This window comes from Aythya marila (assembly GCF_965140915.1).
Source record: "Aythya marila genome assembly, chromosome: 5".
NCBI classification, from domain to species: Eukaryota; Metazoa; Chordata; class Aves; order Anseriformes; family Anatidae; genus Aythya; species Aythya marila.
Window position 1 is genome coordinate 354,939 of NC_139046.1, and position 27,711 is coordinate 382,649.

The following is a 27,711-nucleotide window of genomic DNA, read 5'->3' on the forward strand; positions in this document are numbered from 1 at the left end:
TCCCAGAGCCCAGCGTGGTCAGGAGGCTGAGGGCGGTCGCCTCGCTGGGTTTTCTTACGGCAGAGCTATTAATAAATGCCATAGCTGCAGCCTTGTTCCTACACCGCCGTGTTGAGTCACGCCATGTATCACTCTCTGCCCCTTCTCTGTGCTACAAATGCCTAATGAGCTGCCTTCGCTTCAGCTTTGCGTGCCTGAATTTTCTTTCCTGTATGAGTTGCTCAGCATTTAATTTATTGAATTTCAGACGCATTAGTTTTAGCCCATAATCGCAGTGGTGGAGCAGAGCTGTGTGCTTGGCCGTGCTCTCAGGGATGCGGTGGCAGCAGCGGTGCAGCAGCTGTGCAGGTGTGCGGTGTGCGTGCGGTGCGCTTCCCGTCTCAGGTGGCCTCCTGGTGCAGAGGAACCACCACGGCAGCGCCTGTCACACGCTGCCATCAGTGCGCTGGGCAGCAGCTGGTGGCAACAGCACCGTTCTTTGGCATTTTCAGATCGTTTTGCTGGGAAACGTGAGAGAGAGAGACCAAGTAGTGGAGGGCAGAACAGAAAGGGAAAACGAGACAAATTCCTGGAAGTCTCTGCGACTTGCTTCAGCTGTGCTCCTCCTGTCCTCGCCTGCATGGCAGAGGGCTTGGGGTCTATGCCGGTGCCACTGTGACCACAGCTGTGTCGTGCTGGGGCTGGTCCCACAGTGCCATGGAGCTGGGGTTCCACCTTGTCACTGCAATCCATCCGCTGGCACAGGTGCTGCTGCGTCTGTGTAGAAATGCAGAGCTCCCATAAGCTCTTCAGGAAAGAACTGTGTCAGCAGAAGTGAGGAGGCTGCCTGAAGTGTCCATTTTTCTAGGTTACTGCTGGAAATCCTTTGTCCATAAGCAGAGAACCACACTTTGTTTACATCGGTACAGGGAATATTATTTTTCCCTTTTGAGGGCTTGGTATTTTGGGGTGTTGTCTGCTCCACTTTGAAATAATCCTAAATCAAAGTGCTGTAGTAGTAAATAAGGGACAGTCACCCTACAGATCACATAGCTGGACATTGCTTGGGGATGTGAACGGGGGGCTGCTGCTGGAGCTTGGTGGGTGTGGGGAGGCGGTGGCGTTGCGTTCCTCAGCTCGAGGTGCGTGTGCCCTGGGGGGGACGTGCGGTCTGGAGGACATGTGCCTGGGCAGGGTGCTGCAGGTGGCCCTGCTGGACCCTGCTGGGGGCTGCACAAGGCGCTCCCTGGAGGTGCTGGCCCAGCCCAGCGGTTCTGTAGCTCTCTGTAGGGGCCTGCCCTCAAATGACCAATTTTCCTTTGCATCATTTCCCGTTATTTCCTGAGTAAGCTTGAGCGACTGTGATGACGCAGGGGAGGTATTTTTTGCCCAGAACTGTGATACAATATACACAAAGATCCTCTGAGGTCAGCGACCAACGAGAGGCTGGGAATTAAGGCGGGATGAGTAATTTTGAAATGATCAGTGGAACTGCAGGCTGAGGTAATCACGTCCCACGCAGCAGGGGATGCAGGGCTAATTTAAGAGCATGCAGAAAGCGTGGTTCCGTCCCGGTGAGGGTGGGCGTCTACACGATCCTAGTGTTTGTTTGGGGCTGCCTTCCTGGAAGTTAGCGAGCGTCAGCCCCTCCCAGCAGCGAGGCACAAGGTGTGATGTCCCGTTGATCTCACTCCACGCAGCAAATCCCATTCCCTGCTAGCAGTCCGGGTGCTCATCAGATGGCTCTGCAGCAGCTGCGCTCCAGCAGTGCGGACCAAGGCTGGAAGCCCCTCTCCCCCCACCTTTCCCTCCCCCAGCCCAGTCCTGTTGCTGCTCCAAGGCCAGGTCTGCTTTTCAGCTGAGGCAGCTGGAGGAGCCAGAGCAATCTGCTGATGCATCGGCACGAGGAACGCCTCGTTGCAGCGGCAGTAATTCATCTGCTGTCTCCTCTCTGTTGGCCTGCATGGCACGTGCTGTGAGCAGCATCTCTGGAAATGCTGTGGGAGGCTTGAGAGCAGCATTGCTGCCGTGGCCGGCCGAGCCTCCCCGGGCTGCTCAGGAGAGGAGCAGCCTGGCCTCGTCCAGCAGCAGTTGCCCCCTGGACACACGCTGCCAGCTGCGCACGGCGCCCAGTGCTGCCGGGGGGTCTGCGGGCCGGGGAGCGCTCAGGGGCTGCGCTCTGTGGGAGCTGTGCCGGGGCTGTGTGCCCATGCCCTCGCTCCAGCCTGGGCAGAGGGCATCAGGAGCTTGTGTCCTGGAGAAAAGATGGCACAGTACCAGCTTGCCCTGCTCTGCTGAAAGGGGCTGCTGTGCCTCAGGTGTGCTGCAGAGAGGCCTGGATCAGGAGGTGCCCCTGGGGAGCTGCACGCACAGGGAGTCACGGCCCGGGGCACCTACACTGAGGCGGCGAGAATTTGCAGTTGCATTGGTGCCCTTGATGCATCCTCTGCCAATTTTACACTGATGAGATTTTGAAACAAAGTATTATATCAAAGCACTCCAATCTTACGGGTTATAATAAAATAAACAGACAAAATAAGTGCAAGTAACAACTTGCAAATTGTCTTGAAGATTACAAACAATTTAAGGAAATAGAGTTGCTCATGAAACAGATGAACTGTGGGGAATAAAAAGCCAAACTGCTGCAACACCTCAGTTCTCTGTTGGAATGTAACTGTTTCTTACTGCTTGACTCTCTCCGTAGCCGAGTGACAACTGAGAAATGTGTAGAATGAACATTAATAATGGATTTAACAACTTTTTAGTACTGTCCAGGTGACAGCCCCTCTTTGACTGCAGCAACTGGGACGGTGTTCTGGGAGGGAACGGGGAGGCACTGGGCACGTCTGGCGCTCCCCTGCTGTGGGGATGGCAGTGGCAGCAGGACACGAGCCCCCGCACCGTGCCGTGACCCTGGGGTGGTGGGGCCAGGGAGAGCAGTGCCTGCCTTGGCACTGCAGTGCTGTGTCACCAGCTGTACCCCACCACAGCTGGCCAGTAGAGTTGGCTCTACCTGTCTTCCATCATCCATGAGCAAATATGCATAAGATCTGGGCTTTAGTAACAAAGCATCTAGGAAACTGGTAGGCGCTTCAGTAAAGGACTGTGATAGTCTGTGTAGTCACTTGTTCTGGGGAAAGGCTTACTGTGCGCTGAGGATGAAAAGTGCCATATTTGTGAATCAAAGCTTTACCTGTTTGGTAATGGTCCCTGTTTCACGGTTTTGTTTTTGGCTATGCTGCACGTAGTGGTATCATGCTGCTCTGTGTCATCAGTGCCCTGCGCTACTGGTGCGTGGTACCAGCTCCCAGGGGATGTGTGCTCCTCTCCTTCCTGCCTTGCTGACCACGTGAGAGTGGGCCAGAGGAACTGAAATGCCCCTCCTGAAGAGTGCCTGCGCTGCCCTGGGTGGTGGGGAGCCAGGCCGAGTGCCCAGAGCTGCCGCAGCATCTGTGCGAGGCCCCAGCCTGGCAGCATCGCCGGGCCCTGAGCCTGCCTGCCCTGCGCTGCCCCTCGCCCCGGCTTCCTCTTCTGCCCTTCCCTCGCTGCTGTTACTGCTGGCTGGCTGAAATGGCCTCTGACTCCTGAGGCTCTAGGATGTAGTTTTTCTGCCCACACTGCAGCATGGAGGTCTTACTACTTTTTGGTGAAAAATGGGATTTTCTGCCTCAGACAGAACTGGGGAGGCGCTTTGTTTCAGCTCAGAGGTCTGTCCCATAGTCCCAGCTCTGCCACGGGCTGTGGGCAGATGCTCACAGAAAGCCCAGGTGAGTGGGGTGCGGGTCGGGATCCTGTGAGGCACAGCAGCAGCAGAGGAAGGACTTGAAGTGCTGCTCCTCTGTGCACCAGTGCCACCCGGTCCTGCGGAGCAAGCAGCAGTTACTCTCCAGTGCTGCTGCCTTTTCCGCCAACTCTTCACAAAACCTTCCCATGTGTTTGAACTTTTCTCATACAGAGATCGTTCTCTGTGCCAGACATAAGCCCTTCTCTGAGCCTTTCCTATGTCACCTTTTTGTCTTCTGGAGATCCGGGGATCCTGTGCCCAGATGGGCACAGGGCCTGCCTCTGCCTTGCTCCCAGCCCTGCGGCCCAGGGGTTCGCTGTGCTCAGGAGTTTGCTGTGCTCAGGGCTGCTGGCGACACGCTCAGGTCCCGGCCAGCTTGGTGCAGGGACGGGCTCACCTTTCATGCTCAGTGCTGTGCCTTGCACACTGGGGATGGAAACAGCAACAGCTTTGCTTGCAGATATCAGCCCGGTGAGCAGTGCGGTCTAGGTCTTACTAGTACTGGTTCTGCTTTCTTTAGAAATCTTTTTAATTAAAATAAATGTTATTTTTCACTTTAATCTTGCTGGTTTAGACCTCATTACGGGGAGAAAAATTGTCTCCCAGAATGCATTACCTCAAGTGTGTATTGCTTGCGGCGGAAGGCTGGAGGAAAACGAGAATAGCTACGCTGAAACAGCTCATTAGCCAGTCTGCCTCCAGCGATGGGCTATACTGCACCAGTTACAGGGAGACCGTTTGCTGGGGTGCCCCTGACCACCTCTGCAGTAGCATCAGGCACACAAAAGGGAGGCTGTGGAGCAGGCAGAATTTAATGTTCAGAAAGCTGAGGGTTGCAGCTGCGTTTGTTGCAGTGTTGGAAGCCATTTAACACAGCACTGGCTACAGCATTTCCCTGGCAATGTGCCTCCCCGTGGTGATTAACCTGTTAAATCCTCCAGCAAGCACTGCAGGTGTCCAAACCCCAAAGCAGCCCCTCCTTCTTCCTTGCAAAACTCGGGAGGGCAGGGGGACCCCCGGCCGCTGCTCCCTGGTGCCCGTTGCTGCACCAGGGCCGTGGGGCTGTGAGCGCTGGGCGCTGCTGGGGTACACGGGTCCTGTCTGTGCTGTGCGGCCCCTGGGAAATTGTGTTTTGAACCGAGTGCTTCTGCTTTCTTAGGTGCGCTTTGTTTCTGATTCGGGAGGACACTCAGGCATGTTTACAAACCATTGACCTTTGTGAAGTTGAAGCTCCGCGTTCTCCGCTTAAGTAGTTTTAGCAGATCATAAGCCACATCTCACAGCATCTCTATTTATATGCGCCCGTTTTAGCATGGCTTCCAGATGCCTTTCAAGACTGTTGCCAGCTATTTCCTCATCCTTCATCTCTAGCAGGTGAATATGACCAGCTTCTGGACTTCTTTTCCCCACCACAAAATTACATTTGCAAAGACCTTGAAAATCTTCTCCTGAGGCCTGGAGGGATAGGATGTGCAGTCAATAGCTTCTGTCATGACCTTAGCGATGACAGATTATGTCTGAGTCAGGCACCATGTTAGAGCTGGCTCTGACTAGCCAGCGGTGTGCCGTGTTCAGTTTTCCCATGTGCTCGCTGTGTGCAGCACCTACAATCCAACAGACTCAGATGCAGTGGAAATCATTCGCTAATTAATTACAGCATCCCGCTGCTTCCCTTTGTTACGTAGCTCACAATATGAAAATGAAACTTGTAGCACTGGACACACCAGCAGATGCTACATGAAATCTGCTGAAGTGTATTACTCCAGTGAAGACGGGGGAAAAAAGTCAGCAAGCCGTACATCAGGAACAGGAAGCGATTTCAGTCTGATGTGCCTGCCATTTCATTCCCGTGTCCCCTGGATCAACTCCAGGCAGAAATTTCAAATTCATTAGCTGTTTGCATGGAGCCGGGAGGCTGGTGGTGTCTCAGCCGGCACCTGCCTGAGCTGGGGCGAGTCCCGAGAGGAGCTGTGCACCGGGAGGGCGGCGATGTTGCTCTGGGGAGACACGGTTCTAGAGCCGGCATGGCAGTGAGCCACGGAGCCATGCAATTCATGGTTACTTTTTGCAGATGTTGAATAACTCAAAGTGAAGGATCTACTAAATGAAACTAATCTAAACCTTGAGAGCCTTTTTTTTACTTGAATCCCCAGCATCACACGAGGAGCTGGGGTGTCCCTGCCTTTTTGCAGCAAATTAAAGCAGTGCATACATTCAAGGTGCATACTTTCTGGTCCATTAGTTTTTTTTTTTCTTCTTTTTTATGTTTTTAAGCAAGCCATGAGAATCAGGCAGTGCTTTGCAGAGCTGATGAGGAGCCATGAGCTGTGCCGTGCTGCTGTTGGTGCGAGGGGCGAGGCATGCTGGGGGGCAGGGGGCACGGGCAGCCCCCCAGCTGGGCCAGGCGGGGTGCTGGCCAGCTGGGAGCCGTGCTGGGCCTGCCGGAGAGGTGTCTTCTGCGGGTGGCTCTCCTGTGCCCCCACATCCTGTGGGTTCGGCCGTCTCCCCAAATATCTCATCCTTGGTCACTGGCATGGCACAGTGTGCGATGCAGAGCATCTCCGTGAGGCTTTCAGCAAGGTGGTGAAACATGTCTGGACTTTTGTGAGCCTGAGCAGGACCAGGTGCCCTCCCTGTATTGAGGAGCTGTGCAGGCTGCAGCACGGGCCCGGCAATTCAAAGCCAAGTGCAGTTTCTATTAATTGTAATATCCTGTGCTATTCTTCAGCTGCAAATGTCAGTACATCGTTGTATGACACACAGATTTTAGAGCACTTGTGAGCACTTGTACAAACACATAGCTTTATTTTAAGCTTTGCTCGCATTTATATTGCAACTTACATGACACTTCTAAAAAAAACCCTTGCGAATGATAAGGAACAATTTGACAAGACTAGCTCGGCACTGGGCAGAAGCAAGGACCCCACAGCACCTACAGTTTTCATTAGGACATCTCAGTGTGGAGACAGACCCCCTTGTGGGGCTTGCCCACGATCAGAGAAGAGCCATGCACCCACTTTTCTCTGCTCTCCTCCTTTCTGCCCCAGCACTTGCTGACAGCAGTTTCTCGCACTGCAGCACAAGAGAGCCAATAGACCTGATCGGATTTCAGAACCGCCATGCGGGTGCTGGCTCGGCTCCGTTTCTGGGGCGTGAGCTTTTCTACCAGGACTGTGGGAGGAGAGCAGACCCAAGCTTTGAGGGCAGTGTGGGGCATGGAGTGCTCCACACCAGGCCTGGCTGTGCTCCGCTGAGCTCCTGCAGCATGGGATGGGACAGGATAGGACTGGACGGGACGTGATGGGACTGGACGGGATGGGACGTGATGGGACTGGACGGGACGGGACGGGACGGGACGGGATGGGATGGGATGGGACACGATAGGATGGGATGGGATGGGATGGGATGGGATGGGATGGGATGGGATGGGATGGGATGGGATGGGATGGGACAGACGCTACCTGGGGGCTCTGGCCTTGTCCCCACCCCATGCCCCTGCCTGGGGGCACATGAAGTAAGAAGTAATCACGAGTGCTTTTCTGTGGTCAGGTGTTCCCCTCCCCAAGTGGCAGCCAAGGGCAGCATTTGCAGTCTGTGCTGGGCTGCCTGCAGCCTCGCTACCCCGTGTCCCACTCCACAGGGAGGTTTTGCACGTGGGAGCTGCTGACGCCTGCTTTGCCCTGCTGCAAGTTGTTCAGCACGCTGTGCCTGTGCTGGTGGATGGGGATGAGTGGGATTCCTGATCCCAGCCTGCTCTCTGCCAGCCCTGCTGCCAGACGCAGCCGCCCTCAGGGTGAGGAGCCCTTTCCACAGAGGGGATGCCTCGCTCCGCGGCAGCAGCACGCGTCTGACCATGCAGCCCTGTGAAGAGAAGTTTGTCACAGATGGGTTGCACTTTTCCGCCTTGTTTGAGAACATTGTGCTCGCCTCTCTTGAGCTTCATCTGCTAGGAAACTGGTCTTAGCTGCAGCTTCGAGGTGAGGAACTCCCCAAGGGGGCTGCTGCATAGGATGCTGCTGAGGAAGGCTCTAGGCTGTGTGTGCTGGGAGGGGATGGACATGGCTCACACAGCACCTCTGCCCGGACAAGCGCTCCACGCTATGGGAGCAGCGTTTGGCTGGCAGTGCCACGCGTTGCCCTCATGGCACGACTGTGCCCACACGGTGCTTCCTGCGGTCAGGGGGTCTTTGTGCTCAGCAAAGGGGTGGCCTCAGGGTGCCCTGCCATGGGCTGGGGCTCCCTTCCCCTGTGTATGTCCCACAAGCTGGGGCTTCCATGAGCCCCCCACCCACCCCGTTACTGTTTAGGGGAGCAGCTGCAGACTCAAAGCAAAAGTGTTGTTTAGACCAAAGGAGCTGAGATCCTTATGCCACTGACCTGCTTTTGGCCAGTGGATGTCCAGAGGGCCTGCAGAAAGGGCTTACTCACCCAGCTCAGTGTGGTGGGACACTTGCAAGCACGTGCACAGCTTCTACTCCCCAGGGCATTGCTGCCCAGGACCTGCCTCGCCTGGGGTCAGCCATGGCTGTGTCGCTGTGCTGGCTGTGCAGGACGGGCAGCTGGAGGTGGCTGAGGGTGCTGGAGAGGGCAGGCGGCCCTGGCAGTGGGCTCTGAAGGAGGAGTCTTGGAGCTCTTGAAGCTTGCTCCTGGCCCTTGACATTTTCTTGTCATCCCTTCTCCAGCAGCAGTCACCCACCGCCCATCCGTGGGGCGCCAGCTCCATGTTCTCCCTTTGTGTTTGTCCCACACTCAGCACAGACGCTCCTTGCAGATCGCCAGAAGCTGAAGCCTCAGTCACCCACCTGTCAGGGCTGTCAGCAGCTCGTCCCCCGTCCCGAGCCGCCCATGGCTGTGGCCCTGCTGAGCCTCCCATGCCATCGCGCACCGAGCAGCCGGGCAAACGCTCGCCCCTGCCCCAGCAGCTGCCCCCAGTCCCTGCGCCAGCTCCACAGCCTGGCGGAGTGGGGCTGGTCTTTGGCCTTGCTGCAACAGTAGGTTGTTAAGTAAGGGCATGGCAATTTTTGGTGTGCATTAATGGCCTGGGCAGCACACAGAGTTTGTGAGGCTTAGCTGAGGTCCAGCCCAGGGACAGGCTATGTGTCGGTGCCCTGGCAGGACGGGATGGCATGGGGTGCCTGGTGAAGACGTGGTTGGTGTTGGTGTGTTGGCAATAACCCCTTGACGGGGCAGGAGAGCGCCAGCCTTGTGGCTCCGTCAGCACAAGGGGCAGCAGCGGCAGCCCCGGGGCCTGGCCATGGGCAGTGCCGGTGTGGTGACTCCTGGACACAGTGCAGGTCTCAGGTGAAAAGCCGGCTGTAGGAGGGATCTGTGCTTGCTTCCACTCCAGTCAAACTGAGGCAGCACTTCATTTGCATTGCCATGTGCACTGAGAGTGATGTAGGGCTGCTGGCACAGTGTGTTTCACTGGCTCAGCTGGTCAGAAGAAGGCTGGGAACTGGGAGGCTGCTTGAAGCTGTGCTTGCTCTCAGATAAGTTGCCCGTGAAGGCAGTTGCAGGAGGTGGAAATGGTTAGACCAAGGGTGAGGTCCCGTCTGGCACAGGAGGCGAGTGACCCGGCAGTTATGGAGGGCGAACAGGGTACCTGCGGGGCTGGCCTGCGGCAGCAGCTCTGCTGGGGGCTGCGCAGCGTCAGGAACAGGGGCACTGCGGGTAGGCTTTAAGTTTGCATTTGCTTATGTCGCCGTTTTGTTTGTAACAGTCTTTCCAAACTTGTCATCTGAAGCTTTACCCTCTGCTTTACTGAAATGCACCTTGCTGACTTTGTTTTAATCCTGCATAGCTCTGAAAATGAACTTGGCTGAATCTGAGAAACGCTGAGCGCCTTACTTTAATCACAGCTACAAATCTAAATTAGCTCTATTGTATTAGCAAATCTAAATGAGTATGGTGTTCCCAAGCCAGGATTGTTTGGGGATCTCAGCAGTCAGGCCATGGTAAGCTGCAAAGTTCATTTTGAATCTGTGTGCGCCAGATCCAGGCTAAAAGAGAAAATCCTGCCTGGAACAGGTGGGCAACTGCAGTGGTTGCTCAGGGAGGTGGCTCTGGGGGGGGGGTCCCAGCGGGCTTGGGGTGTTGTACAAGGTGGGTTATTTCTGCAGAACTTCCTTAGCCCACGGCCGGTGTCAGAACTGTCCTTTAGTTCTGTTTGCATCTGCAGAACAACCCCGATGTACAATGCTGACACAAGAGGTACAAAATTTAACCCACAAAATATATTTAAACACTGCTCAGGAGGTTTGCTTTCTGCTACAATTAATGCAAAAAATTATCCCCAACAGAGTGCAAAAGGTTTCGTTCTAAAGTTTTACAGTTTCTGACAAGAGCAGGCTGCCTCCCGTGAGGTTAACGGAAAGGGGAAACAAATTTAATTGGTGCATTTATAGCCCAAGAACGGCCAGTTTCCACTGGAGGAGTCCCATATAAATTGGTGCCACGTTGGATTGTATAGCGAGCAAATTGCACTCTCAGCTGGCTGTAAAAAGTAAATTTGTTTTTATATCCTTTTCCAGTTGTCAGATAAATAGCAGTTCTCTTCAGCAAGCCTTGCTGGTGCGTGGCAGCACAGCGGACATGCTGGCAGGTGCCAGGAGCTGGGCTCCCCTGCTCGGAGCCACCCCCTGCCAGGCCCCGTGGGAGGAAGGCCCGGGGTGCCGGTGGGGCCATGGGGAGCGCTGGGAGCGAGTACCGGCTGCCTGGAGCTGGCAGCACGCTGAGCACGAGCAGCTTCACTCATCAGGAGGCCATATGTTTGGGGATTTCACCAGGGGTCTGGGATGGTTCCCAACACTGCCATAGCAATAGGCCCTGCCTTCAGTGGCATATCCATTTTTGAACATAAATACGACAGTTAAAGACTTCTTTTTTCATTTGATGTTATTTTCCTTAATGAGGACTTACTGGTTATAGTCAGTAGTCATGAGAAATATTAGCAAAAGAGAAAAAAAAATAGTGTTGAAAGGCAGGTTTTAGGGACTTGTATTTTGACTTACCCTTGCTGCAGCTTAGGTTTGCATGGCAGCATGGATATAGATAGACTAGACAACAGGAGATTTAATTATTGTTGTAATATTAAATACCTTTAAATATCTGTGAAGATTCAAGAGCCCTGCATATGGTTAGCTTTGAAACTTTATTTTACATTATTTTTGTTAGTACACTTCTAGGATGATGATGTGTCTGAATAATCTAGTCTGTATGTGAAGTGTTTTAGCAATCCCAGAGGAAGCTGACTGCTTCATTTCCATTGTGGAGTCCTCCTCCTGAAGACAGTTGCTTAAAGCTGAGCAGTTTTTCTCCTCAAACTCATACGTATTGCTCAGCAGGGCTGTGTTTCTGCCCACACTCCCCCCTTTGGCAGGGAGGCATACCTGGCACACCACTGTCTCCATCCACCAGTGGGTACTGCAGTGAATGTGCTGTGACAAAGGGGTGTTCAGAAACTGGTGGCATAGCACTTGTGAAGTTTTTAGCAGAGTCACTGATAGACGATTTCATTTAATTGGTGTGGGCACGGTTGTTATCTTCCTTGTTTTCATACTCTGTGAGGATACTGGATCTAGCAATGTAAAAGATAAGGCTAATTGAACTGTCAGGGTTTCTGGGATAAGAGTGTAGCACTGCTGTGGCATCAGGGAAAGCAGCAATACTCTAAAATTAGTCCATGTTCCACTTTTATTAAGATTGCTATTGTGTTTTTTTTTTTTTTTCCTGCCTTTTTTTTCTTTGTTTGCTTGCTTTATTCACATTTTTGTTTGTTTTTTTTTTTTTTGAATGACACAAAATTAGCTCCTTCTGGGTTTATTCTGAAAATAGCATTAAGAGTTTAAATGTTTAGTAGAAATGGTTACAAACCTACTGAATGATTTAGAGGCCACAGAGAATTTTAGCTTAGCATGTAAAGCACACATGAAACATCCCTTCTTTCCAATATGCAAATGGCATTATCACAAAGTGGCTCTAGATCATGAGGTCAAGAGCATCTCTGAAAGTTCAGTGACTGCTTTGCAAGTCTGTGGATGAGCTCTAGCAGGAGGGGCTCAAAAGGCACCACTGCTGCAACATGTGGTGCCACCAACTGCTTCCGAACCGCTTTGTCATTTGCATATAAATGTGTACATGTCCGTATATATATGTCTGTATCCATACATATAAAAATCTCAGTTGTTCTTCTGGAAGGTATTGTAGAAGCTCCTATGTCAGGATATGGACAATTATAAGACATCTGGTACTAAGATGAGAAAGAAAGACTGTTATATGAACCTCAGTTTCATGATTTAACCATAAATGGTTTGTCTTTTTTTTTTTTATGATCTTACTTGCTAATCTTGCCAGCATTAACAGCCATTTTTTCTTCTTTACAGGCTCGTGAACCTAATCTACAATGGAAAAACTGCTTTTGTTTCTGCTGTTCATTGGCGTAGCAGTGAGAGCTCAGATCTGCCCAAAGCGCTGTGTCTGTCAGATTTTGTCTCCGAACCTTGCGACCCTTTGTGCCAAGAAAGGGCTCTTATTTGTTCCACCAAACATTGACAGGAGGACCGTGGAATTAAGGCTGGCAGACAACTTTGTTACAAATATTAAAAGGAAAGACTTTGCCAATATGACCAGCCTTGTGGACCTGACGTTGTCCAGGAATACAATAAGTTTTATCACACCTCATGCATTTGCTGACTTGCGCAATTTGCGGGCTTTGCATTTGAACAGCAACCGATTGACTAAGATCACCAATGACATGTTCAGTGGACTCTCCAATCTTCATCACTTGATACTTAACAACAACCAGCTGACTCTGATTTCTTCCACAGCTTTTGATGATGTTTTAGCTCTTGAGGAATTGGATTTGTCGTACAACAATCTGGAAACCATCCCCTGGGATGCTGTGGAGAAGATGGTTAGTTTGCATACTCTCAGTCTAGACCACAATATGATTGACCATATTCCTAAAGGGACCTTCTCCCACCTCCACAAGATGACCAGGTTAGATGTCACGTCTAACAAACTGCAGAAGCTACCGCCTGATCCTCTCTTCCAGCGAGCTCAGGTATTGGCAACCTCAGGAATTATCAGCCCCTCTACTTTTGCGTTAAGCTTTGGTGGAAACCCTTTGCATTGCAACTGTGAGCTTCTGTGGCTGAGGCGCCTTTCCAGGGAAGACGACCTGGAGACATGTGCTTCGCCCCAGCTCTTGTCTGGCCGGTACTTCTGGTCAATCCCTGAGGAGGAGTTCCTGTGCGAGCCTCCTCTCATTACCAGGCACACCCACGAGCTGAGGGTGCTGGAGGGCCAAAGGGCAGCGCTGAGGTGCAAGGCCCGGGGGGATCCAGAACCAGCAATTCATTGGATTTCACCTGAGGGCAAACTTATTTCTAATGCAACGAGGTCTGTGGTGTACGACAACGGGACGCTCGACATCCTCATAACGACGGTGAAGGACACGGGCTCTTTCACCTGCATTGCTTCCAACCCAGCTGGGGAAGCCACACAGACAGTGGACCTGCACATAATTAAACTCCCTCACCTGCTGAACAGTACTAACCACATCCACGAGCCTGACCCTGGCTCCTCGGATATCTCTACGTCCACCAAGTCAGGCTCTAATGCGAGCAGCAGCAATGGGGATACTAAAGTCAGCCAAGACAAGAAGGTGGTCGTCGCTGAAGCAACATCATCTACTGCTCTGCTGAAATTCAATTTTCAAAGAAACATACCTGGAATACGCATGTTCCAGATCCAGTACAATGGTACTTACGATGACTCCCTGGTTTACAGGTAAGGCAGAGCCAGCCCAGCCCATGCCCAGGGCCCCTCCTGGCTGGGTGCTCTCCGCTCCTCCAGCGGCCGGCGGTGCGAGCCTGCTGGAGCAGTAATGTGGTGCTCAGCTCGCAGATAGGGCAATTGCTCTGAGTGCTCTTATTTTTGGTAATCCAAACGGACCTCTAATCCTCTAAAGTAATCTGATTAGCAAAAGGATTGTGAAGTTAGATGAGCTAAGTGGATGTTAACTCTCTCAGTTTTATGAAAACACAGGGAAAACACTGCCCGTGAATGTGTCCCTGTGAGCGCGCCCAGGCTGCTGTGGCAGTGCCTGTGCAGGAGCAGTGCAGGGATGTGCTGTGCACCCTGGGTGGATTTGTTCTGAGTCTCGGCTGTAACACTCACACCTTTCAAAACTGTATTTTTCTTAATTTCATCTATGTTTTCACTATGGTCTTTCTCAAGACAGGCTTGGCCGAGCAGAGCTGTGCAGGGGGAGTGTGGCAGTGCCTGCTGCCGCACCAGAGCCAAGGCAGCTTGGGGAGGCTGGATGGGCAGGACGGGAGGACTGAGGCCCTGGTGGGGTCGGCATGGCTGGGGGCTCCGGTAGCTGGGGTGGGAGGTGGCTCTGGGTCTTCTGGGTCTGTTGACGCCAATCTCCTTGTCCCCCAGAATGATACCTCCCACGAGCAAAACCTTCCTGGTCAACAATTTGGCTGCGGGGACTGTGTACGACCTGTGCGTCTTGGCCATCTACGATGATGGGATCACCTCGCTGACTGCCACCCGCGTCGTGGGGTGCACGCAGTTCACCACCGAGCAGGATTATGTGCGCTGCCATTTCATGCAGTCCCAGTTCCTGGGTGGGACCATGATTATCATCATTGGTGGGATCATCGTGGCCTCGGTGCTCGTGTTCATCATCATCCTCATGATCCGCTACAAGGTGTGCAACAACAACGGGCAGCAGAAGGCCACCAAGGTCAGCAACGTGTACTCGCAGACGAACGGGGCTCAGATGCAGGGCTGCGGCGGGGTGCTGTCCCAGTCCGTGTCCAAGCAGGCTGTCGGGCACGAGGAGGGTGTCCAGTGCTGCAAGGCTGCCAGTGACGGCACCGCTCCCTCACCGGAGGCCGGCTCTGGCCAGGACGCCGCCACCACTACCTCCGCTTTGCCTCACGCGTGGACTTCCAGCGCTTCTGCCCCCCAGAAGCAGAAGCGGAAGCCGGGGCCAAAGCCAGGCAGCGAGCCGCAGAGTGAAGCTGTCACGAATATCGAGTCCCAAAACACTAACAGAAATAACTCCACTGCTCTGCAGCTAGCTAGCCGTCCCCCCGACTCTGACAAAGGGGCCCCCACGTACAAAAGAGCACAATCAAAGCCAAGTAAGTTTCTCACTTTGCCAGCCGCCACGTCCAGAGCCAAGCGCAGGCTGTCGCTGGGCGGGGAGCTGCTGCAGTGCCGCTGCCACCTGGACGCCCCGGGCGCGGGCGGACTGTGCTCCAGGCGCAGCCTCTCCGTGAACGGGATGCTGACCCAGGCAGGCCGCTCTGACGGGGAGAGTGGAAAAGCAACTTTCTCGAGTTCTGAGTGGATATTGGAAAGCACTGTGTGACCTGCCTTTTGTTTTAATTTTTATTTTTTAATTTAATTTTTATTTCAGTGAAAAACAAAGCACCAAACGTTGTGTGAAACTCCATCTCCTAGGGAATGGGATTTGGAAGTCCACTGTTGTCTCGCTGATTAATGGCTTGTTCTTGCGGGGTTCTCTATAAGCCACCCAGTGCACACAGGGTTTTATTTAGTTTCCATTTTGTTTCATTTATTATCAAAACTGAAGGCAACATTGAGAGATTAAAAAAAAAATAAAAAGAAAAAAATTAAGGGGTGAAAAAAGCATGATACAGCACCAGTGCCTTCCCTACTCTAGGACTGGCTTCCTGGTTCTGCAGTAGCAGAAAACAAAAGAGAGAGTTTTCACAGAAAAAGCCTTTTATAAAGGAAATGAAATTTCCTCCAAGCTAACAAATAACCACTTCTGGATCAATCAGTAAAATATTTTTTAAAATGGTCAGACTGTATATTTCTTTTCCGTGACAATGGTGTTGCCTTTGTTTTTAGGCAGATGCTGTACAGAAACAACAACATTGTGTTGTTATCTTGTGTAAAATAAAATACTCACTCGGTACACCCAGCCGGCCTCACGGTATCTGCCCGCCCTCAGCCCTGCCCGGCGCAGACAAGGAGAAGGAGGAGGAGGAGGAGGAGGAGGAGGAGGAGGAGGAGGAGTGGGACAGGGGAGCACTGGGGCAAGGGTCCCCCTCTGTCCAGAGCCGGGGTATCGGTGCCAAAGCCAGGAAAACTGCCGCCTTTCAGCGCAGTGTCTGGGGCCAATACCTGGCCGATTGCTCCCAGCTCGTGCGAAGCTTGGTTTGCTGCATGGGACCTGAATTTGTTGAGCTCCAAGGAGAGCACTGGCAGCTCGGGATGGCAGGGGGTGATGAGGGCAGGGGTGGTGATGACAATCTGGTCTGTCTGGGCCTTTGGAGGGCTATTTCCTCTAAGTGCTACAGTTTGCATCAGGCCACGATGTAAAGACAAGCATATGGCAATAAGTGGTAACAGTTGAAACACCCACGTTGTGAGGATGACAAATGTGCTGCTGCTCTGCTCATTCTAAAGAAAAATTTACAATTACTATTAATTAAACTTGTAAGGTCATTGTGTTTAAATCAAAGACAGCTTAACTGAGCAATTCCAGTGGATTCTCAGATGCTAAACACTGGTTTTAATATAGGCTTTGTGACCATTAAAGCGATACAATAGTTAAATTTTATACCCCCTGTGCTTGTGCTTGAAGGAAATACAACCCAAGCAGATGCTTGAAGATGTCCTGGCTCTAAGCCAGCACATCCATGCAGCAGGTCGGCCCCAGGGCTGTCGTGGAAGGGGGCTTCTCCTCGCAGTCCTCTGGGACCCTGCCACCGAGGTGCTCCAGCTCTGCCCCGGGGCATGCAAAACCTTTGGAGGGTCTTGTCTGCAGTGTGCCGCTCCCTGCCTTGGCTGTCTGTCTGGGAAGCGTGGATCCTGGGTGGGGGTGGTGTAAAGCACAGGAAAAGAAGAGGCTGTTTCTTTTTTAGAAAGCCCTTTTTCTTCTTTGGAAGTGCAGAGACCAGAAAGGAAACGAAGCCTCAAAATTAGAATACCCGTTTCCTGCTGGAAAAGCTAAAAACATCCCTCCAAATTTCTCTGGAAGATCACATTCTTCTAGAGGGGATGTATGCACATAAATTAGCTAGTAAAATAGTGCACCACCAGAGATAGTGATATATTTGTCAAAGTGATGGTAGTTTGAAAATGAAGGCATTGTCAAGTATGGAAAAAATGAGTACTTACGTGCCCCATTGAGGAGCAGAATCTCTGCAGGTAGTACCTTCCCTTTGTGCTTGGGTAAGGAGACAGCTCTAAAGGTTTTCTGCTGAGGTACTTGTTTTAATTGTGCGTTTTAAAAACATCAAATGAAAATGCTTTATATGTTGTCTAAAATTGGACGTGTGTCTAATGTTTTGTGAAGGTGCTAAAATATTAATAGCTTCTGGGGGCTTAGGGGGCTTTATTTTTATATTTTTGATTTTTTACTCTAAGGAATCGATTTTCTAAACACTGAAGCTGAGTATTCTGTCCACAGTGCATTTGTATAAGCAGCTTAGAAGGACCATATGTCACCATGTTTGATTTAATTCTGTGCTAATATTGCAGGAACAGTTAGACCTGGAAAGCTGAGGTTTCTTCTCATGCAGCTTTCTCTCTTCATCAGACAAGTATCCATTGGTATGCACTGAGCCACTGCCACTGCAGTAAATGTACAGCAGGACGTTTCACTTTATTTGGGCTTGATTCCACAGAAAGCCGTGTGGAGGAGGAAATTCTGTCCTTTCTGTTCTGCACAACCAGAGGCTGCCAACAGTTAGAGGCAGAAAAAGTGCTGAGATATTGCTTGATCAGAAGAATAACATTTATGTATGTTTGTTCAATGACGTGCTGGAAAATTTTCTAGTTCTTCGGAAACAAAAGTGTGCGTTTAATGAATCCAAGCCAGGAGTACCCCGCTGTGGGTGCTTGGTGCTCACACTGGCAGGCCCTGGGAGCTCGGGTGCTGGCGGGGTGCTGCTGAGACTCGCAGGGGTCTGCTGTGCCGGGCCCTGCTCCTGGCTGAGCGCCTCTGGCCCGGGGCTGTGCAAGGGGTGTGCGGCACCGCAGCCAGCAGGCAGAACCGTGCTGCTCCAGGTATCACCCGGCCTGCAGGTCGGCTGCCTTTTAATGATGCCTCTTGAAAATAGGTTTTACTCCTACTAAAATTTCTGGCACGTGCTTCCTTTTACATCTTTCGAAATGCACTCGTAATCCCTTTTCCAGAGCATGGTTGTTCTGTTAAGGAGGTCTGGTACAAATAATGTTTGGATGGAGAAGCAGGGTTTTGTTGGATAAAAAGTTTGTTGTGTTAGCTTTTCTTTCTGTGCTGCTTTCTGCTTATGTTTTGGACATGTTCTTGACAGTGAATATATGGTACTGCTCAGCTCTGGGTGCAAATGTGGCTTTATTTCTGGCAACGTGTCCTGGTTTGCTTGAAGCCTCCTCCCAGGCAGCCGTGCAGCCCTGCGGTAGATAACAAGGTGAATGGGGAGGATGCGGCTGCCAGCCGGGTGCCAGGCAGAGGTCCGGCAGGGGCCGGGGGCGTGGAGGTGCGTGTGGCCCGGTGGGCGATGCCTGCGGAGGGCTGCGGCTGCCCTGTGCCGCAGGCTGCCACCCTGCCCTGTGCCACCGGTGCTGGCGGCCGCCACGTGGCTGCAGGGACACGTCCTGTGGCTGGGCAGATCCTGGCAGGGACGGCGGGAGGCGGTGGCAGGGCCCGTTCCCGCAGTGCTGCTCTGCCGGCGTCCTCGCGGCCGTGCCTGGTGTGCAGCGTGGCGCCAGCACCTGTCCCAGCGGGACTCCCGCGGCTGGTGCTGCACCCAGCAGAGCTGCTGGAGGCTGGAGCTGTGCTCCCTGCGGAGCAGAGCTGGTTGCATGTTCCTGGAGGTCTGCTGGTTGCTGCCTCGTGCTCGCATGTTGCGGTCCTGAGTAACGCGAGCCAGCTGCGCGCCTGCAGAGCAGCACGAGCCAGCCGCTCGATGCCAAGCTGTGGTGGGTGGCAGTCCCGCAGGGCCGGCTGTCCGTGGGTCCTGCTGCAGCCTGCTGTCCCTATGCCCACTGCCCACGTGTCCTTCAAAAAGCACAGCGTAGCTCTTCCTGCGTCGTCTGTAAAACCAGCACCCAGAGCCACAGCAGGCACTGTGCAGGGAGAGGCAGTGGGTTCTGTCCCCAGTGATTGATCCAACAAGCAAAAGTAATGGTCACGGTTGTTATCACTTACCGTTGCTTCTCTTCTTGTTAATTGGGAGAAACTGGAACCTCAGAAGTACTGCTTGCAGAGTGGCAACATTTGTCAACCTCGCAATATCTCCAGAAAATTTACTGTCCTGTTCTTTTAAGGTGCTGCTTGTAACAAGTGATGTTCTCTTGCTCTCTTAAAGCAACAATAACAACAGTAACAGAACAGCACAATGCCTTTCCCATGGTAACTTAGTAAGTAATTTTAAGGTAGGTCAAAGTTCTGGTTAAAAAAAAAAACAAAAAACAAAAACACAGCAAAATCAATAGGGTCCTGCTTCCTGAAAACATGTCTCCAGTACTTTGCTTTTGCAAATGTCCTTCTGCACGTCTTCTAGCTCAGCACTGACCATGACACCAAAACGCTGATTGCCTCTGCAGCTGCGGGCTGTGGCAGCGTCTCCTCTCGTCTGTGCAGACGTGCAAGTGTGCGCTTTTGTCACAGGTGTGGTGCGCCGGCTGCGTACCATCATGTTAAAGGAAAATGCTCTTACTGCACACGGGAAAACTTTCCCTTTATAGAGTTAACGTTAACAGCTACAGCCTAACAGTGTTGTGCAAGGAAAGCACTGCCCCATGGCAGTGGCTGTGCTACCTCTCCCACCCTGGGGTGCCCAGGCCCCCGTTGGGGCGGTGCTCCCGGTGCCCCCGGTAGGCAGCCTGCCTGCAGCACCCCGCTGAGCCTGCACCCCCTGCAAGGCCGTGGTGCTCACCGCTGTGCCTGCCCCAGCGCTGCCATGTCCCTGGGGCACCGGATCAGAGAGGGGACGGCAGCACCGACTGTCCCACGAGGGCTGCGGGGAGGTGGCTGCATTAGGCACATGTGCTTTGATGTTAGATGGAGTCAACATCATAAAGTAAAAAGAACAAATGTGCCGTGTTCTGAGTCACTCTTTGAAGGCTGTGGCCTTGCTTTCACAGAAACGCAGGTGTCTGTGAAGCAAAAGTGTGCAGGTTAGTGGGGCCAAAATTGAATGGGTTAAAGCATGTACAGCCTGGCATCAGTAATACAAGACCAAGAAAAGGCAAATCCTACTGATCTTGCTGATAGTAAGCTTTTAATACAATTGATTTATTCACAGAGCCAGGCGTGAAGGCTGCTGCTTTAGCAAGAAGGAAGCTTAGCTTGCAAGGAAAGAAACTAAAAAAAAAAAAAAGCAAACATGGCAAATTGCTTGGCTGCAGAGAGACCATGAGTTTCAAACTTTGTCTCTGTGGAAGTAAGCAGGATGAGCTGTGCTGCTCTTGTTGTGCTGGAACAAGCCGTGTCCCCCTCAGGCCATTTGAAGTTGTTATTAAATTGATATCAACCTCCCAATTGATAGAAATTAATAACAATTGATAACAATTGTTATCAATTGGGAAAATGGGAGCAAATCCATGTGCCTACCTTGATGCCACAATGCGTGTCCCCCAGGGGAAGCCTGATCAGTGCTGGGGGGCACCTCTGGAGGGGCTACCCCTTGCCCCTCAGGAGGGCGGCCACATGCTGGAAACAGGAGAGCAGAGGAGGGGATGCATTTCCCTGCTTTTTTCCCCCCGTCTGTAGCTAGAGCAGCGGGTCCCCAGCACCGCAAGTGCACTGGGAGCTGCTGCCCTCCTGCACGTGCAGCATGCTGGTGGGGCTGCCCGAGCCCGTGGGGGCTACCAGGGGCAGCTTTTAGTGTGGGAATAGTCACAGCATGTCCCAGCCTGATGCGGAGCCTCATGGGCACTCGTTCATTAAACTCCTGGCTTTGCCCTGCAGCTGCTTTCGAGGCTGGCTCAGCACAGCTGCCTAGCTGGCCGGGGCTGTGCCATGGGGGCCCATTTCCTCTGTCATGTTGAAGCTGCCTTTTAAGGGTGACTTCTGCTGGTGCTGGAGCCCTGTGAGACACCGGGTGAGCCCGCAAGGTGCAGCATTTCTGTGGCTGGGAGGAGCCACAGGGCCACTGCGGAGCAGCTTTGGTCTCCCAGCATCAATGGGGATTTTGTGTGCAAGTCATGCCGTCTCTTCTGCATAGCAAATTTCATTTGGAGAGGACAATGAGAAGGAAGATGAAGGGTTCTGGCACCTTCGCTCTACTCCCTTGTTCTCCTTTGGGTGGGGTGGTGGTGGGCAGCACAACCTTCCTACGGGGTCGGTGGGCAGGGAGCCCCCCAGGCCCCGGCGCTTGGCTTCACGCAGCTGGGAGAGCTGTGACCCACAGCAAGCCAAGGGTGAGCTGAAAGCAGGGCACCCGGCTGGCTGGAGGGTACTGCAGCCTGGTGTTCCCAAAGGTAAGTGAGGCTGCGGGCCGGCAGGCAGCGAGGCTGCAGCCCTGCCCCGCGCGGCAGTGGCTCCCTGAGGAGCAGGGGTGCCCTGTGCCGCCTGCTCGCCCTGCTCCCTGCGGCGCATGGTGCGGTTGCTCAGGGACAGCACTTACAAACCTGCACGTTTTCCACAGAGTGACTTTTTCACTTGCATGTAAACCTTGCAAGGGCCAGTGCTGGACACGTGCCCATCCACTGCTTTCTTTTGGTGTTTTCACTTCTGTGCACACTTCTGAAACTATACTAGGCGCTGAAATCCTTGCCGTAGAAAAGGGCTTCACCTTGGAGAAGGCAAAAGCCGATCTAGAAAATGGAAAATCCTCTGATTCTGGAACAATGATCTTTACCTGGTCGTTGCTTTATGTGGGCATTGTTTGTTTGTTCATTTGCCTTTTGCAGCAAGGGGCCAGCCAGCAATCCTGCTGCAGCTGAGTGAAAGGCCCGACCCTGCGCTTTGTCCCCTCACTGTCTCTGTTCTGTCTCTTTGCACAGAAGCTGACTCGAAGGACACCTGCCCTCCTCCGCTCCCTGAGAACGTTGCCACCGACGTTTTTACTCGGCAGAAAACAATACGATTCCATCGCAGTGAAGATTGATGTGTTGAACCGTGCTCACTCCCATCAAAACTCTTACTTGAAGCCACGGCCAAAGCCAAGAGGCTGTGGAGGTTGGCTGTGTCGGATAAACTTCCTTCCCCAGTTCACAGATTCCCCATCTCCCATCTGCCACATTAAGTCTAAATTCCTTTTTTTCTGGTGTCTGAGGTTTTTATAAAACTAATGATGAAAAATTTGGTGGCAACAGCTGCAGTACCGGTCATGTTAAACGTTGCCAGTGGTGAGTTCACAAACTGTAAACATGGTAGCTTATATCACCTTAACGAATAAATGTTTTACTACGATGGAGCTGGCATGTGGGTTGATTCGGAGGGCAGTGCCCGGGGCTGTGACACCTCCTGTGTGTGGGCGCTGCTGCCCCGTGACCACGGCCCCGAGCGCGGTGTGGGACTGGTGCCACGGTGCTGCTGGTGCTGTGGTGCGGGCAGGACACTGACTGTGCCTTGCCCCTGGTCCCCTCGGGAAGAGCCGCCTGGATCTCGCCCACCCCATGGCTGGGAGCGGGGAGGGGAGCCCCTCCTGCCCCTGGGCACCACCAAAACCCTGCCTTTGCACCCGCGTCTCTCTCCTCCAGACAGGACCCTGGGGGTGCGGCTGTGTTCAGGCTCCCTGTGCTCCTGCAGCACCAGCCCCGGGCGCGCTGCCAGTCCTGAGTCAGGGCAGCCCTCGGGGGGCTGGGGCCTGGGGCAGCCGGGAGCTGCAGGGGCTGCAGCTGGGGGCTGTGGGGGCTGCAGCTGCCTGTGGCTGCGCCAGCGCCTTCGGCACACTCTGGTCCAGCATGACACCGAGACTTTCCATCATGGCTTGCTTTTCAAACAAGATGAAGGGTTTTATTTTTTTTCTTAGTCATTAAGAATTCCATATGGCTTCCAGAGATAATATCTTTAGCAGGAAACACAGTGAATCCAGCACACCTCCTAAAAAACAGCCAGTGTAAGCATTGCCGGTGGGGCTGGCTGTGTGGAGGGCAGGTGCTGGTGCTGCCCAAGCACCACGGCCCTGTCCCATCCCCACGGCTCCCAGGGCTCTGTGGCAGGGACCGCTCCCAGGGGCGGCTGCTGATGTCCTGTGCAGATGGGACACCAGCCCAGATGCCTGTCTGAGGGGCTCACCTGGGGTCTGCGGCACCAGCAGGGACAACCACATCTCAATGGTTGTCATCTCAAGTGTGAGCTGACCCAGGAGCATCAGCAGCTGCTGGGCACCCACTGAGGCTGCCTGGAGGTGGCCAAAGCACAGAAAGCACAGAGCTGGGCTGTGGAGCTGCACGGGGCGAGCAGCAGGGGCATGGGCTCACCTGGGCTGAGTGTGTGCAGGAGGCATGGGGCTGGTCCAGCCCCGCAGACCCTAGGGATGAATGGTCAGCGCTTTGTCCGGTGCACTAGAATGCTGGATAGACATTTAAAGAGGAAAACCCATCAATTTTGATCAGGAATTGGACTCGATGCTCTTTCATGAAGCATGACCTGGGATCTTTCTGGCACTGCACATAGACTGGATTCTACTTGGATTATAACAGCACATATTGCTCTTCCCTTTCCTTACTGCATAGTGTAATTGGGGTTTGAATTCTGGAAAAGGATGAGCCCAAAATAAATTACTTTAAAAAAAAATATGTTTGGTGGAATCAGTCCATGAAATCACCACAGCTCTGACTGCAGACCCCGCTGACCCCTGGTGAAGACGGAGGATGACTGGCCTTTCTCGGAGGAAGTCTGTGAAACAGCCAAGTAGCGTGAAACCATGATTCAGAGATGGGGCTATAAGAAGAAATGAGAGGTTGTTTCTTCCTTTTGACATTCTGCATTAGGCTGTGCAGCTGCTGAAACCTTATTAAACCAACAAGCTCCAAATTCTTCCTGCAAAGACCGTATCGGCTCTCAGGATTTCATTTCACATTAATACCATGTTATTACCTTCAGTCAATGGCTCCAATTTCAAGCTTTCACGCACATAGCAGAGCTGTTTTTCCCTTGCTGATTACTTTTTATGTCCTTTTAATTAATTGTCAAGGTAAGTTCCACCTGTCAGCTCAATGTTAGTTAGAAATCCAGATTTCACCGTGGTCAGATTTGCAGAAGATGTGAATCAGATTTTGCAAAAAAAAAACCCTGCAATATCTGAAGAGCAGAGCTTGCCACCTGCACGCTGTCTTTAATAGCCCTGTTGGTGGGCTAGCAGTAGGGGATTGCTTTAGCTTGGATAGTTTAATAGCATTTCATCCATACATTAAGAGATTAGAGGAAAATCAACAAGCAAAAATGACTTGTTAAAGAAAAATAGAATTTGGATACTTACTGAAGAATCGTGCCAATCATCTCTGCTGATGAAGCTAGAGATAACGCTGGCCCACTAGCAGCATTTCCTGACACCTGCATGTGCCAGCGTCGCCACCTCAGCGGGCAGCAGCCCTCAGCCAGGCTCCACCAGCCTGGGGCCGGGCAGCGCTCAGTGGGCAGCAGCTCACAGCTACCGCTGCTGCTCACCGCAGTAGGTGAATGGATTAACACTGGGAAGTGCTTTTCTTAACAGGTTGAGAAAGCTCCGGACAACATGTCTGTAGGTGACAAGGAGGCAGTGGGAACCGGTGGAGAGAAAGACAGACAAGTACACAGACCCCCAGGGCGCACCAGTGGTGGAGGCTGCGGGCAGCCCAGGTGCTGGCAGTGTGACCAGCGGCACCTCCGCGCACACTGTGACCAGCAGCACCTCCATGCACACCCTGTGCTCCGGGTGTCCCAGCAAGAGGCAGCCGGGCTGTGCAGCCTGTGGGCTGCTGTTGCTCTTGCGGTCCTGTGCTGCACCAAGGACAGCTACTTGGGAAATTTCTGATTAAACTTTGTTCCCACAGAAGTATGCAGACTTACCATGATCTTGTTCTGTTTCAGTTGTGTCCTTTTTGTTTTGTTTTGTTTGGTTTTTCCAGTGGGAGAAAAATAAATGAAGAAAAAACTTGTTTTCAGAGAAAAATGAAACCCTCGAGCAGCCCATAGAGGATTGGTTCCTGGGAAGCAGAAAGCCCAGATTTGACTAGATCTGCAGTGGGGATTTACATTTCCATCTTCCATATCTGATGCAAACATCACTCACTAACGCCCCAAGCTGTAATCCCAAATTAGCACAGGCCTTTCTGTTCTCTCTGCTGCTGGCAGGAGAGAATTGCCTTGTCGTGTGCTTACTGCAACCAAGGGACACCGGGACAGCTCTTGTCCTGCTCAGCTGTGATGAAGCACTACGGAGTTACTGATGAATGCACTGCTGCCCAGCAGGGAAGCTGGAACTGTGGCTGTTGTACCTGGGAATGCCTTCTCTTGCCGTTGCAGGAGTGGGAATTGCTGGAGTGCCCTTTCCCCATGCTTTAGAGAGGGAGGGAGGCTGTATCCTGGCTGCAAAGTATTCTTGGAGCATCGCCCTGACCTCACTGCACGAGGAGGACCGCAAGGAGACCTGTTCCTGTAGCATCTTTCAGCCGTCAGTAAGCAAGGTCCCAGGCTATCCCAGCAGAGCAGTGACCCCAGCACTAAAAGCCTGTTCTCTCTAAGCCTGCTTGTCCTCTTGCTTTAATGAGAGAGTCATCTTCACAAATCTCCGTACCAGGCATACATGTCTGAGGAGGCATGCACCCAGACACTAGCCATGGGTGTCAAGGACACAGTATTAAACAAGACTGAGTTTAACAGGCACTTCAAACAACATGCTTGGTCTTTGTTTGTTTGTTTGCTTTTAAGTCTCCTGAAAGCTTCACTAGGCCACGGAGGCACTTCAGGCAGCCCTTCCAGGTTGTCCATCCAGCACAGGATGGCCTGGCCCCAGCTCAGCAAGGACTCCACTCCTCTGGGATGTTTCCATCGGGGGAGGTGGACACGCACCATGCAGGATACGTGTGCTGCAAGCCAGCCTTCTGATTGCTACTCCAGCTCTGGGATTTCAGGGTCACTTCCACAGAAATCTGAAATAACTGCCCAGTTTGTTCACATGTCCAGTGCCGGTGGATGGTGGATGTATGCCGTTTGCCTGGTGTGTGGAAAACAGCCAAAGAAACAGCTAAGTACTGGTTACTTTGATATTAGTAAATATTTTCCTCCCTCACTGATTTGGAGAGTTTGTTTTGTGACCTCTGCAGTTTGCTCCTTGTGCACCTCCACAAGCTGTCTGCGGCCCCAGTCCCTCCCGGTGTGTGGGGACAAGCAGGTGTCCCCGCTCTGTTCCTCCGCTGCCTTCCGTGCTGTCCCCCGCCCTGCAGCCCCCTGCCAGGGGCCCTGGGCTGAGTTCCTGTTCCTGCCAAGCACTGCTGACTGCCGTCACCCCAGGGCTGCTCTCCAGTGGTGGTGTAGAAAACCCACGAACAAAAGCCAGCGGGAGAGAAGACGTGGTGGTGATGTGCTCCAGCTGCTGTTGCCAGAGCTCCTGGCACTCCTTACCCCGGGGTCTCACCGTAAGGCCCCAGGAGAGGACGCGCTGTCCACGGGCCACAGACAGACACCAGGCATCTGCTGCCAGCCCCCAGCCCACTCCCACCTCGTTGGATGGGGTCTGCGTGTGCCAGACTGCTGCAGGCGGTCCTGTGCAGGATACGTCATCTTCCCATGGGGGGACACCAGCTCCACAAGATGGACAGTGACAGATCAGAAATTTATCTATAATAAAAAAAAAGCCTACTGGAAATTAAAGCAGTGGAAAGTAAACATAGAAACAGTCCAGCTTTCGGGATCAGGAGGACTGGGAATGCTGTCTGCACACGTGCAGTCCAGTCCTTTCCCATTGCAGAGTACAGCCTCACATAATCTTGCCAATAAATGAATCAGGCCCTGCCCAAAGCCTAGTTAGACCTCTCCTCTCTGCAAATCCTCCTGAGGGATCTTTCCAAGACATTTATCAGACATTTTTATTTGCTGACAACTTGCACCAGTTCTTTTTTGCTAATATTGCTTCATAACACAGATAACTTTTTTCTACCCTAGGTATTTTCCTACCAGCATATCTGTATCAGGAGTCATACCTGTGTTCGTTTTGCTGTTCTGAAGCACAATGAATGTAGTGATTTTGCACACTGGCCAAAAATGTGTATAGTCACACTGCCACCACCACTGCCACCACTTTGAGAGAGGTGGCACCAGCCTTCCACCAGCACAAGGAAGCTGCAAGTAGCCCCCGGGGATGCAGCTGCACACACGTTATGGGGCACAGGGTGCATGCTCTCGGCTGTATGTGTGTCGGAAGGTGGTGTGCCCCCCAGCTCCTGCCCTGGCAGCTCTGGGGCCAGCAGAGAAACCCTTAATCCTTGAGCCATGGGCCACCTTTTAAGTTACCAATTGCTATCTGGGATTTTTTTTCTATAAACCGTCTTATACATACGACGTTTGAGGTGGACCGGTTCAGCTTTAACACAAGCCAGTGGATAATGAATGTCAAATAGGCTTCCAAGGAGGCTGTAAGACAGTCAAAAATGTGTGAGACAAGGAGGAAGTCAACACACTGCTGTCACCCGCCTTGATGCAGACATTTCACTGTAGACTAATGACCTCGCAACCCCTTTTTCCAGTTATATCAGAAATAACATAGGCCTTTGGAATTATTTCACATTATAATATCCACTGCTGTATCTATGCTCATGCTTCTAAATGACAGTAATTATACAGCTCTTAAACAGCCATTCTTTTCTAAGTAGTCTAATATTCGTCTTCATTATTTAGGAGTATTCATCCCTAAAAAATTGTCTGACCTTTAAAGTCCTAAAATCCAACTGAATTTTAAAACACATTGAATTTAGTCTGTGCCTGGACCAATCTCCTCCTGCCACTGTCTTGGAGGACAAATGTGATTGCAGTGGGTAAT

At 52.3% G+C, this 27,711-nt stretch overlaps 1 protein-coding gene across 1 annotated transcript in view; it reads left to right on the top strand.

Moving 5' to 3' along the window:
- LRFN5 (leucine rich repeat and fibronectin type III domain containing 5) overlaps positions 1–15,317 on the top strand; it is a 50,021-nt gene extending 34,704 nt beyond the window's left edge. The window contains exons 2-3 of the mRNA XM_082762451.1: positions 12,145–13,552; positions 14,210–15,317. Of these exons, the coding sequence (XP_082618577.1) occupies positions 12,165–13,552; positions 14,210–15,152 (2,331 nt within the window). The 5' untranslated portion in view covers positions 12,145–12,164 and the 3' untranslated portion in view covers positions 15,153–15,317. The remainder of the gene's footprint in view (positions 1–12,144; positions 13,553–14,209) is intronic.
- The last annotated feature ends 12,394 nt before the right edge of the window (positions 15,318–27,711 follow it).